Source organism: Eleginops maclovinus, chromosome 2, assembly GCF_036324505.1.
Source record: "Eleginops maclovinus isolate JMC-PN-2008 ecotype Puerto Natales chromosome 2, JC_Emac_rtc_rv5, whole genome shotgun sequence".
NCBI classification, from domain to species: domain Eukaryota; kingdom Metazoa; phylum Chordata; class Actinopteri; order Perciformes; family Eleginopidae; genus Eleginops; species Eleginops maclovinus.
In genome coordinates this window covers 7,412,441-7,429,010 of record NC_086350.1, presented here as the reverse complement: position 1 = coordinate 7,429,010, position 16,570 = coordinate 7,412,441, and the positions used below count along the sequence as shown (strand labels likewise).

The 16,570-nt window shown below is 41.1% G+C and overlaps 3 protein-coding genes, 1 non-coding gene and 1 pseudogene across 5 annotated transcripts in view; 3 read left to right on the top strand and 2 right to left on the bottom strand.

The window, feature by feature from the left end:
* Positions 1 to 20: 20 nt before the first annotated feature.
* Positions 21 to 2,347, bottom strand: aplnr2 (apelin receptor 2). Its single transcript, XM_063912845.1, has 2 exons — positions 2,184 to 2,347; positions 21 to 1,706 (listed from the first exon to the last, which is right to left on the bottom strand). Exon 2 carries the CDS (start codon positions 1,530 to 1,532, stop codon positions 123 to 125), a length of 1,410 nt encoding a protein of 469 aa, XP_063768915.1. The 5' UTR covers positions 1,533 to 1,706; positions 2,184 to 2,347; the 3' UTR covers positions 21 to 122.
* Positions 2,348 to 4,810: 2,463 nt separating this feature from the next.
* Positions 4,811 to 6,757, top strand: LOC134883037 (endonuclease domain-containing 1 protein-like; annotated as a pseudogene).
* A 493-nt stretch (positions 6,758 to 7,250) lies between these two features.
* On the bottom strand, positions 7,251 to 14,831 carry pus7 (pseudouridine synthase 7). Of its 2 annotated transcripts, none has more exons than XM_063877334.1 (16): positions 14,703 to 14,831; positions 14,395 to 14,508; positions 13,569 to 13,874; positions 13,389 to 13,473; positions 12,699 to 12,815; positions 12,461 to 12,605; positions 11,546 to 11,657; positions 11,381 to 11,458; positions 11,051 to 11,179; positions 10,174 to 10,299; positions 10,024 to 10,085; positions 9,784 to 9,944; positions 9,174 to 9,300; positions 8,876 to 8,977; positions 8,032 to 8,603; positions 7,251 to 7,811 (listed from the first exon to the last, which is right to left on the bottom strand). In XM_063877334.1, exons 3-15 carry the CDS (start codon positions 13,862 to 13,864, stop codon positions 8,470 to 8,472), a joined length of 1,674 nt encoding a protein of 557 aa, XP_063733404.1. In that variant the 5' UTR covers positions 13,865 to 13,874; positions 14,395 to 14,508; positions 14,703 to 14,831; the 3' UTR covers positions 7,251 to 7,811; positions 8,032 to 8,469. The 2 variants fall into 2 exon arrangements, with proteins under 2 accessions (XP_063733404.1, XP_063733411.1); XM_063877341.1 differs by having other exon boundaries at positions 13,569 to 13,870.
* Positions 14,832 to 15,232: 401 nt separating this feature from the next.
* trnat-agu (transfer RNA threonine (anticodon AGU)) lies at positions 15,233 to 15,306 on the top strand. Its single transcript has one exon. It is a non-coding gene; the product is annotated as a tRNA-Thr (tRNA).
* A 1,180-nt stretch (positions 15,307 to 16,486) lies between these two features.
* LOC134876073 (SRSF protein kinase 2-like) overlaps positions 16,487 to 16,570 on the top strand; it is a 58,307-nt gene continuing 58,223 nt past the window's right edge. Inside the window, 1 exon segment of the mRNA XM_063900921.1 lies at positions 16,487 to 16,517. Coding sequence (XP_063756991.1) covers positions 16,502 to 16,517 — 16 coding nt within the window. The 5' untranslated portion in view covers positions 16,487 to 16,501.

Genomic DNA, 16,570 nt, shown 5'->3' with positions numbered 1-16,570 from the left:
AAGTCCGCTTGTAAACTCAAGTCAATTGTCGATACTGTAGAAAAACATATCGTATTCAACCCTTCTTTATTGTCAACAAACACATTGACTTCATGTTATGTTTAAGATATGATTCTTTCATTTCAAGCAGTAATCTCAGGAATCATCCCACCCAGCCTCTCCTCTTCTCCTGCCTCTGTTCTATCTGCTGTTTCCTCCTGTGTTCTTGTGGGGCAAGCTGAACTCCTTTCCTCTTTCTCTTCCTCTCCTTCACCCTTCTTTCCATCCCTTCCCTCTCCTTTCCTCTTGCTTGACCTGCACAACAAGAGAAGAGCTCCCCTGCACCTCTTCCTGAACGAGGGGTCGCATGCAGCGTACAGGAGAGGGTTTAGGCAGGAGTTGAGATAAGCTAAACAGGTGACGTATGGCTGAGCAGCCAGTAAAATCTGATCCAAAGAACAGGAGTATGGGACATAACCAAACTCCAGCAGCATGGAAACAGTCTTATTAACATGTAGAGGCAGCCAGCATAGGAAGAAAGCCATCACTAATGTGATGATGACCCTGAGGAGTCTTCGCTGACGCCTGCGGTCAGGGCGAGGGCCCCGTCCAAAATGTCTGCTGAGGAGCTGGGCCAATGAGCAGTAGCAGACCAGCAATATGACAAGAGGAAGCAGGAAACCAATAAGAGTTGATTTAAGACTCAAAGCAGCCGCCCACCACACCTCTGCCCTCTCTCTATCCGCCTCCTCCAGATCTGTTCCAATCAGCATGGAGTAATCCATCTGGCAGATGAGAATGACTGATCCAGAGTCAGCGGTGGGATGAATTTGTTCATAATCATAATCAGACTCAGGGTCCACCTCCCTGACAGAGCGCAGCAGCAAACCAGGAAGTGCTAGCACCCCTGCCAGCACCCACACCCCTCCAAGTACCCACAAAGTCCTCCTGGGGCAGCTCTGTGGGGCATGGTGACTGGAGTGGTGTCGCCCAGTCAGAACCCAGTACCGCTCCACACTGAGCATGCTCAGGCTGAACACGCTGGCGTACATGTTGAGCGCCGTGAGGAAGCTGCTGATTTGGCAGAGGGGTTGCCCAAAAGGCCAGTGGTAGCCCATGGCTGTGTACACCGCCCACAGAGGGAGAGTGACCAGGAAGCAGAGGTCAGCCAACGCCAGGCTGGCTATCAGGGAGTCTGTGAGCGAGCGGGGAGGACGGGGGATGTAGGGAGGATGAGAGGAGGAGGTGGAGGAGTGAGAGGAAGGTCTTTGTTCTGATGAAGATACATCTGCCTTCTTCTGAGGAAGTCCACCAGTGCTGCTAATGCTCTGCTGTCTGGTTCTGAACAGGCCGGTGTAACAGGTCTTTCCGGTTCCCCTTCCATCGGGGCGGTCCAGGTAGGCCCACAGCACCAGTCCGTTGCCGAGGCAACCAACCAAAAAGGCCAGCAGGTAGACGGACGGGATGATGGAGAAGGAGGGAGACCAGTCGCTGTAGTCGCAGTGGAAGAGGGAAGGGGGAGAAGGAGAGGGGGAGGTGAAGAAGTCTGACATCTGTGCGTCCGTCTCCTAAGTTTCTATATAAAATGAATCACCATCAACATTTCTTGCATCCCAATACTGAAGCAAAGAGTCCAAATGCATCCACTGGTACTATTGTTTCTGGGCCAGAATTCCACTAGCAGATGGGTCCCTTGTTCAGGCACCCAGAAGGTTTAATTGGATGATCTGAAAGTTAAAAAAAAAAGAGCAGTAAGATTCTCAAACTTTTGCAACAGGCACAGATACTGTCCATACTGGTCCAAAAACTGACTTCTTACTAAGAATTCTGTCCAGGAATTTTAGACTAATGCTGTCAGAGAATGCTGTAAACAGACTTGTTTTTAACATGCAAACAACAAAAAGACATCAGTGCATGTAAGTTGTGTGTTTCTGTCCATGCTCATACTGTTTATGTTCTCTTGTGCAAAGATGTGGGATGAGTTGGTGACTTTATAACCCACTAATACAGTAACTCCCATTACATTCAGTGAAGCAAACAACCATTGCCAGGCATTGATACATTAAAGTAAAAATAGCAGCATGTGAATTGTATGTCTGTTCTGCATTTCTTTTTTGCAAGATTTGGATTACAGCTTTTATAAAACATCCTAGCTCTCTTAGACTAAATGAAAATATGCTCTTGAGAGGAATTATGACACCTACCTCAGGCCACTTCATGAGCTTCAATGACAAAATCCTATTTCGAGATGCTGTGATGATGGTAGGATGATCATTGTGGAGCAAAATGCAGCCCCTGTCCCCTCATCCTGTCTTCTCTTCTTTCACTTTCTCTCTGTGGCTTTTCCTCCTCTTGCTCTCTACATCTATACTGAGCCGGCTGAGGAAGGTGTGTCTTCCTCTGAGTCTGAATAGATAGCATAGTCCTCCATAGACACATGTTCACACATGCACACACCCCCTTTGTTTCTTAAACCAGACCACCCCAGCAGAGACTTACGAGACCTGCAAACAACCCACCCACTACCTAAACACACACACCTCCCGAGAGACACAATAACATCACCCATCCTTCCCCCCTGCAAACACACACAAACCGGAGAGTCACAAATAGACACACAAACAGATTTCCCACAATCCTCTAGGCTGCTCATATTCTCTATGCACATACAGTACACAAATGTGTGCAAACATTAACTCACTCTTTTGTTGTGATCACATGTTCAAACACACACAGTGTATACAGTGGTTAAATGTAACAACCCATACAAACAGCCCTCACTTTCCCTAACAGAGTCAGAAAGGGAAAGTGGAAAGGGGAATGGATGCAGGATTGCCTGCATGAATATATTTAAAGGGCCTTTAAACCATTCTTCTGTATGAACCTGGTTTAAAAAACACAGCTGTGTCACTGCCTTGACTTCACTTTTCTTGAGCATATGCTACTTCATACTTCTACTCCACTATATTTTAAAGGGACACATTGTACTCTTTACTTCACTGGATTTACTTGACAGATACAAGTTAAGAGCAACTTTGATTTCACCGCCTAAATTAAAAGAGTGTTTGTGTTAAAACTTGGCAAATTTTGTGACACCAGTCATAGTTAAAGCCCTGACAGGCCATATGCCATCAGAGTATCAAATGTTATTTCTTACACCCGTACATTGTCTCCTCTTCTCTGCATAGATGTTTTAAGTATCATAGTGATACAGCAATTTGCAAACACAGGAGAGATAGTAGTATGGCTAGTAGGGCTGTCATTCAAGTTTGGTCATCTTATCAGAGTAATTGTTTAGATATGTGGACTAAAGGTGGAATACAAATGAACTTAATAAATAACTGGACAGTTAAGTATTCAACATAATTGAGAAAATAGTAGATATTCATACTGACCAGTAACAACAGCAGAATACATTTGTGCTATACTCAAATTCTGACCATACACATACTATTAGAATATAGAGAAAGAAGAGTACAGAAATCAGAATCAGAAATACTTATAGAAATTCTTTATTTATCCCAAATTGGGATTTAAAATGTTTAGATAGTTTTTATAAAGCTTTTGGTGTTTTACGGCATTTTAAAGTACTGTTTCTGTTTTATCTAATCTTAGACATTTGACGGATGGACAGAGGAATGGACTGATGGACACTTTAGGTCAGCATGGGGTTACAATGTAAACAGTGAAGATGTCCCGATAGTAAACAGGAAGTGTTTGTTACCACAGGGGCAGAGGTCACACTGCCATCAACTGTTGTTATGGAAACAGATGTTTCTAAAAACATTCCAGTCTATTCTCTCACAGAAACATGGAGCGCGCACACACACACACACACACACACACACACACACACACACACACACACACACACACACACACACACACACACACACACACACACACACACACACACACACACACACAGAATGAAATAAAGGCAAGAGTCAACACAACTGTTTCATTGAGAATCAAACTGCTAGCTGAGCATCACAGTGGGAGACAACAGGGGGGAAGGAACAATAAAATACAGTATAAAGATCAAGTGTTGATCCCCTACTTTTCTTTTTAGGGCCACCACGACATTTTGAGATTTCTAGTACAACTATTGCCAGGAAATGTGTTACACGCAGCTCTGGTCCCCTCAGGATAAATACCCCTGCCCAGGTGATGCCCTGATATTCAATTAGCACCATTATCATGTCAAATACTTTTACTTATGACCAAATTACTGCAAAAAGATTGACATTCTCCATATATTTTTGGGTTGACCAGCACATTTATAGCAAATACTCAGTGCATGCTCAGTACATTGAAACATGTGATTTTAAGAGAGGATCCATTAACACTTGTAATAGTTAATGATTTCTGGGGCTAACACCTAACATATTCAAAGGAGCTTGGTGGTGAAATATCCAGCAGCTTTGCTCAAATAAATAAGTATGATCTACCAAGAAGTTGAGAGTGAGTCCTTTAAACTTAAAGAATCCATTGGAAAACGGTAAATGGAGCAATATGTGTGCTGTGAAATAAAGGTTTATTGTGTCTACATTCTTCTTGATTGATAGTTTCCTTTATTACATGTTCAGTTTTGTTTTTGGTACATGGATTACTTAATTCCTATATCATTTAGATTTAAAAAGATGCCACTTTAGCCAGAATGGCTCAGAAATTAGGTGTGTTTGAACCGCTTTTAGACATACACGTACACTCTGAACTGTGCTGGCCATCGATGGATTTTCATACATGGCAATGGTTTGGCTAATGTGCATAAGATAAGAATTTGCATAATATGGCTGGGACAGTATGAAGCACAGAGGAGGCAAAGTCCACACAGCAGGAGGACGTTTCCACGGGATTAAAAGCTCTGTGGATTGGAAACGGCACAATTTTGTGATGATTGTCTTCAGAGCGTATCAATCGATCATCTTTGTTCTTGTCATTGTGATGGCAGGAGCAGAGGTGAAGGAAAACATCTCTCCTAACTGCAAACAGTTCCTGTACATGGGCACGCTGCCTCGAGGGCTAAAGGAGAAGTCTTTTAGAAATATTTGCCAGTACTATGCGGGCAAACCACGATACGTCACCCTGTACGACACCTTCAGCCACATCCCCATTTATTCTGCATACACCTTCAAGCGCTCGGACGGCTCCAAAAAGGTAGGACGTGCCTTGGATGTATGAACCACAGGTAGGTTAAAGCATACTGTCCTATGTTTATGATAGAATAGTTTGAATCTACTTACTTAAACATACATTTTTGTTTTTATTGAGTAAAATGTTTATCTCCACAGCTCTCCATAGTGTCTGATTCACGTGAGATGCAGCCGTTCCCTTCAGAAAACCTTCACAAGAGTTTTGAGGATGCTCAGGCCGTGCTTGAAGACTACTCCAACAGTGTCATCTTCGAACGTGGTCAGCTGAATCCGGACGAACACCAGGCTGACATCGATGACAAAGCGGCCACCTACACGCTGACAAACGTGGTCCCTCAGGTTCGAGAGTTCAATATTGGCCCCTGGAAAAATCACGAGCACACCATTCGCAGGCGGCTCAACAACTACTGCCGTGGCACCGCGTACGTGGTCACCGGGGTCACCACCTCGGGGCACAACATCCGCCGGCACAACATCAACCGCCTGGGTATCCCCACCTACCTGTGGTCGGCCTACTGCTGCATCAATTTTGACCACAATGCACCGTTCTCCGAGCGCTCAAAGTTTCCTGCGTTTGCAGCTCACGGGCTCAACGACAGGGAGGATAACAAGGTCCAGGAGATGACGGTGCAGCAGCTGGAGGACTACCTGAAGAGGGTAACCTATGTCGACAGCTCTTTCCAGATCTTCTATGACAACTGCGTGGCTCTCAATAGTGCTATGCCTTAAAAGAATGAAGATGGGTCAATGTAGTCATGTAATTGGAGTGAATAATCAGAATTATTTAAGCTAATTTTTGCAGTTTTCTGGGGTAATTAACTTGTTGCGCAATGTCTGTTTGATCGACATTATAAAATGTAGCATATATTCGACTGCTTGTTTGCAGATTTAAATGTTAGTCACATCGTTAGAACTACATTTTCACTTTAATTGGACTGATCTTTACTTATTTAGCTTGGTCAAAGTGTAAATAATAACCTGAAGGGTCCTCTTACAAACTTTCCTGAGCACCATTCGCTGGAGAGGATGTGTTGGAAAGCTCTGAAAAGCTACTACTGTAAGTGGACCTTTGAGCTTAATATTTTTCTCTAACATTAATTAATAAAATGATGTTGCATTTGGTACATTAACAAGTCTGTGTTGTGCATTCACTCAACATGAAATCCCTAAATGGTTGTACTCTTCATTCACTCTAACCTTATCTGATGTTGACTTAATGACTGGGAATTACTCCAGCATCTGTAAGCCTTTTGTTCAGCACGGACAGATTAGACCAACAGTTTTACATTTATACATCCAGCTTCTTAACTGCAGCACTAATATACACTTCTAATAAAATAACCCTCACAGACTAATTCAGTTGGCCAATTTTTCACACGTTACAAGAATATTCCCATACAACGAAAAATAGTTTTACATGTTGATGAATTCATTCGTTTTTCTCTGATAATCAAGCTCAGAAAACAGTCAATGCTTGGGTTCAGTCCCTTTTAGTGGTCCCATCTTTGTTTTTTGTGGCATCACCTTTTCTTTACATTTGGATCTCGTGCCATGACATCTGAACTACAAAAAGCTATATTGGGTAAAAAAAAATAGTTAAGAAATAAAGATGATAATCCCTCTTCCAGAGCTTTCTGGAGTTTATGATTACTTTCGGTCCAGATCTGGTAAAATCTCTTTTGGTACAGCCTGCCATAGACGCTACAAATAGTATCCAAACATAACAATAAAATGATCCAAAACCAGACGGGCAGACACAGCCCGAGGGGGGAAGATTATTAATGTAACTGTATTTTGTTCGAGAGGGTATCTGTACACTGCCAGCTGGCGGATCACAGTGCCAGATGGTCAGCTCCACTGTTTGACCACCAGCAGACTGATACAAGTCTAAAAAATATATTTCAAATCCTTCGTTGGAAGCACAATTAAGTCTGATTGCCAGTAGAGGGAGACAGTGTTTGTAATGTTTGCTAGAAACCTTCCTTTGGGAGTACAGTTCTAACAACCATCAACAACCATAGTGATATTGTTCTGAATATTTTTTTTAAACGTGGAAAAAGAACAATGATTCAGATCAGCATATACACAATACTGAATAACAATCAGAGACAACACTGCATTTTATAAACTCAACATTTTTTAATGTCTTGCTTCAAGACTCACTACATTCACACATTTCGCTCAGGTTAAAAAAACAAAAACTCCTATTTCTGTACAAAGCTGCGCACTCTATGCAGCAGCATCCTGTTAGCACAAGGTCTTCATAAACCATTTTCAAATATGCTGAGTCATCGCAGGACAGAAACACTTAAAAAAATTTAATAATGGTAAATTGTTGCTCTTTGTACTTCAAAGAAATAACTGTTTGGCTTCACATAGAGCCAAATCTCTCTCCCACACACAGTCACACACAGTCACACACACACACACACACACACACACACACCACTTAAAATGCTCACAAGAGTAAGAAGCCACAGTAGTAGGAGCTTTTCAGCCTGCAGCAGCAGTCCGGTTTGAGCTAGAGTGTGTTTTGGCCTCAGTTAAACCAGGTTGTGTTGAGCTGCGTCTGTTTCTTGATGCTTGTGTCCAGCTTGAGGACTTCTCTGATTGCCATGGTAGCGTAGGTTGATGGAGGCAGGGAGAACTCCATCCTCAGAGCCCGATGCTTCCCCTCTGTCGGACGAAGGGGAGAAATACAGTGAGCTCAAAAAGGACTGTCAAAAAAGTAGGTTTTGTGATGTGTCGGATCAAAATTTCGGTGAAATTCGGTTTAAATTGATGTACCATGTAGTGTAGTGTCCTATCCATGCTACAACCGTGTCCTAAATTAAATGTTCCTATTACATTAGTTAGTTTCTATTTTTTGGTACAAGGGAAAAAAAGGTTCATTTACCTTTGTTGAAAACAGGAGCAGGTTTCTTCTCCAGTATCTCAAAATCACTATGCACCAAGGAGATCCTGGGGTCATCATACTGATCACCTCCCTGCAACAAACAGAGAGGAACACCACAACACACCGGGTTAGAGGAATCACAGAATAACTTAAGTAAATCATTCAAATACCTGCAGTACACAACAGTCTCTGTGTTACAATATGGTTAATATTACAGCACAAGGGCTTTGTACAACATTGCTGATTTATGAAATAATATACTGTAGGAATTGTGACAATCAATTATCAGCTAAAAACTCAACGACAAAACTGTCCAAGTGCTACTGATATTAAGGTGAAACATCACAGAGAAGAAACATTGCTTGCTTGTTTTTAACCACAGACAATGATGAATGATGTCCTTAGAGCCCGCCACAATACTGGTGTTTGATTAGCGACTCACCAGCTGACATCAGTGGGTCTGATGATGATGCGTCTGTACGCTCCAGCCAGAGAATAGTCCTTCACTTTGTGTCTCATGTTATCGATGTCCAACCCGTCTGCAGTGAGCAGCTCTCTGTAACCTTTACCCACTGAAAAAAGATAGACACAAACATTAGAGACAAATACAAGCTCCGCTCTAAATGTTCCCTTTATTCATTTTTTGTAGAAGATTTACGTGAACTCTGTTTCTCTGATTTTGCCAAAACACACTTACTCATTTCTTTCAATGAGCTTTTTATTAGCAGTTTTTGATTTAAGTTTGATCCATTTAGGCCTGTGGAGCTTAAAAGCCGTTTCTCAGTTATCTTTTAATGTCGCATGCTAAAAAATGTACTCCTAGTCACCAAGAACACCTTCTTACCATGATGAGTGGGGTAGATGACATCAAACCCAGGAAGTGGCATCACGGTGTCATGGATGGAGGTAGTCTCAGCCTCCTCTGCAGACAGCACATGCGCTGTGGCTACACGGACATATCAAAACAGAACATCAGAAGGCAGCTTTTTCATTTTGTGAACACTAGGCCAATATGCAGTTTGAGGGACATTTTCAAGGGTCCGTTTAGTCTGTTTGAGTTATAAAACCCCAAAAAACTTTCGGGGCCTGTAGAACTCTAGTTTGAGCCATAGCAGACATTTCATTTCAGGGGGTCTTCTTACTTCCTTTGAGCACCAGGTCCCCCTCCACAGCCTTCAGGCCGAAGGCATCGATCCTCCGGCTCACCATGGTGTTCCACACCACGCTCTGGTAGCTGTGGATGTACATCAGACGGTTGTTACGAGGGATCTGAAAAAATAAGACACTCATCAGTGAATATCGGAAACCTGCTTTATTTACATGATGTTTTTCCATAAAGGGTTTAATAAAACAGATCATTGTTATTATTTGATATATTAGGTTTATTTATTAACAGGTAGCATAAGGCTTTTTAAAATAACAGATTGAAATGTAACACCCATTTATTACCTGGTCTTTTACCAAGAAAGACATGAATACTTTGACAACCTTCTGGATTATTTGAAGGCAACAGAAGACGATCCATTTTTGAAACTGAAAATTGTATTTAAGACTATTTTAGCCCTTTAAAAACCCTCTTTTAAGACTAGCATCCTGATTCAAACTTAGTTTACATTGATATATACACATCAGGCATTTTCACAGTGCAATGATCTTATTGTCATTTTGGTTACAAAAGCACTTTGACTGGCTGCTTCATCTATATTTTGTTGCACCCATAATTAGCATCATTAATAAAGGAAAAGCACAAACCATTCCAAAAGCAGTCACGATGTTCTTTTTGCCATACATAGACAGGCCTCGCAGCAGCTGCCCCTCCACACAGCGCTTGTTGGGAAGCTTCTTCAGGGCTGCCTCGGGGTCTTGACTCTTTGCCCACTCCTCCCTGCAGCGCACCAGGAATTCTTTCTCCGCTGAACAAAGTAGCAGATGGAGTTTTAGATACTTTTTCATTAGAGCAGACAAAAACTGCGTGAGAAAAAAGGTCCTTACCTCCAGGACGGGGCTTCAGAATTAAATCCACCACCTGATTCCAGTCATTTCTTAAGATAGCCCTGCACCAAAACAAAAGGAGTAAAATACTTGAATGAACCCTAATAACCTAATCACAATGTATGTCAGCATCCCTGTGTTTGACCTTACTTGCCAACTTGTTGTGTAGGCACAGCCGTGGTGCCAAAGCGCTGCATGCCGTAGTAGTTGATGAAGCCCGTCGCCTTGATGGACGTCATGGCCTGCTGGACCTGCTCGTCTGTCCCTGAGATGTTCCTGATTTACAAATAAATCAGCAAATAAAACCGTAATGAGAAGTACATTCATGTATCACTGAAGTCAAGACCAGACACATTATGCCTGAATAATTTCAATGAAGGAGTATTTTCCCAAATGAAAGCTAGAAGAACAACATCATGTTTCAATTTAAACAAAAACGGGACACAATATTTAAACCAGAGAATTTATGCGTTTTAAATGAAAAAGGTATGAACATGACGAAGTGATTTTACTGAAAGTTCTTTTTGGGTGAGTCATTGTATTGTAGACATGGAGGATGTTAACTAGTCCATCTGGCCCTTTCATGACAATATGAGAATTTTGGATGACTAGAATAAGGACAAGTCTTAACATGATCGTGCAAATATCCTGCTTATATGCAGTCAAGATACTATCCTGCAGAATAAAACTGAAAATGAGAGAAACAGTGATCTTATGTTTCAGATGGAAAGCGACAACATTATTTATATGGGGTGTTGACTACTACAAAAGCTTTGTTTTGATTGCTTTTAAATTCTCTTTTTATCATAATTAAAAAAGCAGATGGGCCATGGTGACCTGCATTACTTTTTGCAGAATGATGAATACTGCAAATCAGATATCAGCCATCAGTCTAATGTAGGTTGTTTTTGGTCTTTATATCATAAGAAAGCACTATACAATAACAACATACTTGTGGGATACACAACCCCTGGTTGGTTACAGGTAACCAGCTTAGTTTACCTCTACGTAAATACCCTCTGCTGACCTGATGACAATCGTAAAGTGGTTGCCCTGCAGCTCTCCCAGCTTCAGAGGGTGGTTTTTGTAGCAGAAGTTTCCCAGCTTCAGGTTCATGAGGCACTTGTTGAGGTGAGACAACCTCTCTGCTGTGATCCTGAGAGGACAGGGACAAAGTGTATTTAATTACTAATCCTGTTCAAAATGCTGCTCAACCAGAGATCATCTGCGTAGTAACAGCAGGAACTCCTCCAGCACTGACAAGATGCAACATGAACTGCTTATTCAGAAACATACACAGACAAAATGAAATGAAAGTAATTAATGTTATGATAAAATGAAAGCATTACACACTCACTTGAGCACAGCGATCTCCTGCACAGTGATGGCTCTCTTATCCTTTGTTCCCATGTAGGAAAACATGTTGGGTCTTAGCCTAGAAAGACACGCATAATTATACAATGCTGCTTATTTCAACTGGTTAATAACTGTCAATCTGTCTCTTATTTTATTTAATACAGACCTAAGGAACTTTGAAAGAACATTGATAGCATCCATGGTGTCCTTGTTCTCCTTGTAGAGGACAAAGTGGCAGAAACTGCCACGGTTTTTGGGCCAGAAGTGTTTCCTTGGAGCTTTTATGGACACAGAAAAAAAGGTTGCAATTAAAAACAAGAGTAAAAACTGTTGAGCTAAATAATTCACAGATTAAAAACATACAATACACTTTTAAGATTCTAGGTCAATCTTAACAGATGTATTTCCACATGGTGACCTTTATATTCAACAAATCTATGATTGCGTATAATAAAAAGGGGGAATGTTCAAATGTTAATTACTTAATGAAAGAGCATTTTCCTAGGAACCAACACCTAACTCCGTGTGGGCTTTAACCACTTCCTCTGAGGTGTGTGGAGAATAGGTTCTTACCTGCAGTTGCTTTGACTTCTATCCACCAGAGAAGAGCAAAAGGAGGATAGAATAATGTTACTAAGTAAAAGATGTTTTAAGACTGTGGGGTGAGATGTCAGGGATGAGATCTCATGCATGTGCCTGAGAGTGGAGCATGGTATTACAATGGTTTAAGCAACGGTGCAGGTTTTTTCAACACAACACAATTGAATCTCTTCTTCTATTATTTTCTTTTATCGTGTTCATTCTGACCAACCTAAGTCAATACCTAGAAATCAGCATTGCTCTGAAAGATAACCATAAATCTACTTGTCTAAAGAACACTGCGAGTACAGATCAGAGCAGAATCATGCAGGTGTCTTGGTCATGCACGTGCATTAGTGCATGCAAGACATTTTTCTGCTCTGTAGACATGCACTGCAGCAGAAGAGCTGAATGTAGACATATTAATAAACTAATTCACTGTTCAAGAGCCCTGTCCAAACAGTGTAAAGCTGACGTCTGGTCCCGTGTCCTCTGCACATACCTGCTAGAGCTTTCTGCCCAGCAGCATGGTAGGCCACGATGAACTTGCGTCCGTCCTTCTCTTCGGTCTTTGTCTCAATGCCAGGAAACTGTGTCTTGATGGCTTTGTGCACCAGCGTCCGCTTCTCTTTAGTGTCATCCATCACCTAGAGATGTTAAGAGAAGAGACAGATCATCACTTATAACTCCCAATGGGTTTTTGGGGATCGTAAAAAGGGATCCAGGAAGTGTGAACTCACCTCAATGGAGACCTCGCCCTCTTTGTTTTTGAAGAGCTGCAGCTCGCCAAGCTTCTTCTTCTGCTCTTCTGTTAGCACGTCACATTCCTCTGGTTTTGGCTCAGCCTCTGGGGCTTCCTAATTTAGAAGAAAGATTTAAAACATCATTTGATAGTCGCTTCCACAAAGATTTCCTTTGATAACAGGGTCAAAGTAACAGAAGTTATTTGTATCACCGTGTGTACTTGTATAATGAATTTAACAGGGTGAAAACAAGAAATAAAACTGTAAATGCTTATTGTCCACTGATACATTTAGCCATGATATTAAAAACTCAATGATAGTGTTATAGAGAAGCTAAGTCAAGTTAACATGGAACAATATCACAAATCTGCCTCGGGTTTTTTTTTACAATCTGTACAGCACACAGCACCCCTCTTTAAATGACTTGCTTCAGATAAGGATAACATCCCCCAAAAAACCCATTAACAGGGGGAAATTGAACAAAATCCCTATCAGACGGACAAATGCCACAATATGTTTTGTACAGAATTGACCAACATGATAAAATTCCAATTGAACAATTTCACACAGACAGAAATAATACATAGAATGTGAACATATATGAGAAAGAGGGATTCAGGAGGATGTTAAGCAGCTTACAGGTCTGCCTAAAAACACTGGTGATTGACATGTTATCCAATATCTTACCTCAGCCTCTGCAGGGACGGTGAGGTCATCTAAATGCACGATCTTGCCTTGTTTGTTGATCTCATGCACCACAAAATCTGAATATCTGATGACAAACCAAAAACAAATGATCTGTTAAACAACCCAAACTGAAACAAATAATACCAATACATTTAATATCTATCCATCTAAAGGACTAACCTTTCCTTCAGGATTCCAGAGAAGCCCTCATGGTCACTGACATACCTCAGGATGCCCACATCCAGCTCAGTGAGGCCATGCTTCATCATGTCTGCAAAGGTTTCACCCTCCTCCTCTCCATCAACCGCTTCGCCATCAGGCCCTTCCTCCTCCTCCTCCTCATCTTTGACTGGAGGGCTTCCATTTTTGTGATCTTTCTCAACTTTGGGTTTCTTTGAAGGTGTGTCTTTCTCTACCTCCTCCGGACAGCCTCTCTTTTCTCCAACCTGGACGGTGACATGCTCAGGCTCGGCCATCAGAGCCTAGCTGTGAGAACAGAGAATTAAGACCATAAAAAGGGTACTCTATTGAAAAGTACACCTACTATAAAAAATAATCGCATAATGTCTGCTGAATAAATACAAATTGGTGCCAAGAAGAGAAATAAGTTTGACTATTTTTATGTAGATATATACAATGTAAATGTATGCAGACTATATTATGAATGTTATTGTGGATGCAAGTATGATTTGTCAGCAAGACTCCTGAATCCTTGCTATATTTACAACATCGACCACCATGTAAATAAGGTTATGTTTTTTTTAGCGGTCTTCCTCTTTCTAACGACCAAAACAATAACTAAACTGTGAACCAAAACTATGAATGCAACCTTGGCTTCATTTGCATCAGTTCTTACACTATGTGATGACTAAGCGATAATATTTAACTGCTGCATTTAAAACCACTTCACCTGCAGATGTCTCGCATTGCAGTGTTTGATTGAGTAATGACAACAAACTGAGCTCACATCACCGGCCTACAAAACAATGCGATTGAAAGGACTTACAGTTTATGGAGCTGAGGTTGCAATAAACAGATGTGGATCAGGGTAACTCTTCTTGTTGCACAGCTGCCAAACACTTGCAGGAACTTGTAAACGGAGTGGAGTTTGATGAAGAACCTGGAAAGACATAATGAACATAATAATGCTGGCAACTCAAAAGTTAGCAAAGCAGCTAGCGCATTCGCATTCTCGCGTTTAGCTAACAACACTTGCTAAGGCTAGCATTGGTAAGAGCAACGCTAAGCTAATACGTCGGGGGAAATAAAGCAAAAACAAATGTTGTTTCTAGACAAAACTCTGATGCAATTTACCTGCTTCTGATAATATTCAATACGGACAGCCTGAAACACAGCTTTACCACACGTGTGTGTGTGTGTGTGTGGGGGGGGGGGGTTTATTCCGGAAACAGATCCTACCATAGAGCCCGCCCACTGCAAACGTTTGGTTAAAGACCTGTCAATCATGCAGCTAGTTTTGGCACATAATAATACAAGTAAAATAAATGGAAAGGAAAAACAAATCAACACGTTTTTATTCAAATCAAAACACATCCAAAGCATTGCAGACGTGTACAAAAAATACATAGGGGAAGATACAATTAAATAAAAATGAAATGTATAATTAGAGTGATAACCGACGTACAATTTGCCATTTTTTTTAGAAAGATTTGATTGTTTTTGTAGAATATTTGAATCCACATAAATTTCCCCCATATTAATCGGTTTTAACATTACAAGAAAAAACACGAAGTCTAATCAAAATGGGATCAACCTACTTCAAGTTTAACAATCCCGCAGTTAATTGGAGATACAGATTAATTGCGATAATAGACTTTAATATCGGCGTCGTGGCTTAGATGGTTAAAGCGCCTGTCTAGTAAACAGGAGATCCTGGGTTCGAATCCCAGCGATGCCTTTTCACCAATAATAGACATTAGACGCCACAGATCTCTTCAATGTGCGAGGGTATTGGGAATAGGGAATTGCAATGGTAAGGTGAACCAATAATAAAGACATGTTGGATGTATTGAGCAGGAGTAGTTACCCTGTTTGCAATCATATGACACCGTAATCTCTTCTGAAAATGTCACCATATGTTTCCTCCCAAACAGACTATCGTTTTCTCTGTAATGCTGTTCATTTTTGTCTTTGCCATAGTGAAATACATTACAGTTGCAGCAGTTACTTTATTAATTCATCAGTCTTTCAATGGAAAAAGGTTAGCAACTACTTTGGTAGTTAGTGGAGCCAAAGGCACTGTATCTTAATTGTCATCAAGTAAAAGTAGAATGTAGCATACAATGGAAATACTTAAAGTACCTAAAACATGTACTAGCCTACCATACCTAGTTTCACAGTGGAACAGATGGAACATATAAGCTACTTTTGTAGTAGGAAGTCTATGGGTTTCTTCCACACAAGCATCACTGTTGTATTGCATCTAATTTGAATTCACATCAGGTATGACGTCTTCTTAGGTTTGTCTAATTCTCAATAATACAGAATAAATATGTGTGACATCAGCTATACCAACACATTAAGAATAAAGCAAGTTCAAATGTTAAATATGAATTGTACCTCAGTAAACAAAAATAAAAGTAATCTCAGTTCATTTCCACTAATGAGAGTCAATTATATAAAGTTCATTTTATTTCATGTTTTTTAATTGAAGTTCAATATTACCTCTATTTGCTTCCTTCTTTAAAAAGTAAGAAAACAACTTTTATGGTAGAGTAATGGGATAAATATGTTAAATAGGTAATTCCCATAGGCTAATACACATTTTGGACTCGTTATATTGTTAAATATGATTAAATTGAGGAAAATATGTATTTGTGCAAATTGGTGCAGGTCCAAGAGGCCACTGCAAACGACTGCCGCCAGAGGGAGCGCGCGTAGAGGTTAGTGTGTTAGTTTGTGTGTGTGTGTGTGTGTGTGTGTGTGTGTGTGTGTGTGTGTGTGTGTGTGTGTGTGTGTGTGTGTGTGTGTGTGTGTGTGTGTGTGCGTGTGTGTATGCGTGTGTGTGTGTGTGTATTTTTGCGCGAGAGCGACAGAGAATCCGGCTGCTGCCGCTGAGCTGCCCGCTCCTGCTGAGGGGAAGAGGAGGAAACATGAGCTCCAGGAAAGGTGCGTATCCCTCAGCCTCTAACTTGACCATGCTATCACACTAACTGCCTATA

What these genes read in the sequence shown, in the direction of transcription:
- pus7 (XM_063877334.1), bottom strand. Translation starts at nt 13,864, where the DNA reads ATGGCCGAGCCTGAGCATGTCACCGTCCAGGTTGGAGAAAAGAGAGGC. An exon ending in CACTTTACGATTGTCATCAG is followed by an intron (nt 10,300 to 11,050) that starts GTCAGCAGAGGG and finishes TTTGTAAATCAG; the next exon opens with GAACATCTCAGGGACAGACG. An exon ending in TCGTGACTGCTTTTGGAATG is followed by an intron (nt 9,301 to 9,783) that starts GTTTGTGCTTTT and finishes TTATTTTTTCAG; the next exon opens with ATCCCTCGTAACAACCGTCT.
- aplnr2 (XM_063912845.1), bottom strand. Translation starts at nt 1,532, where the DNA reads ATGTCAGACTTCTTCACCTCCCCCTCTCCTTCTCCCCCTTCCCTCTTC.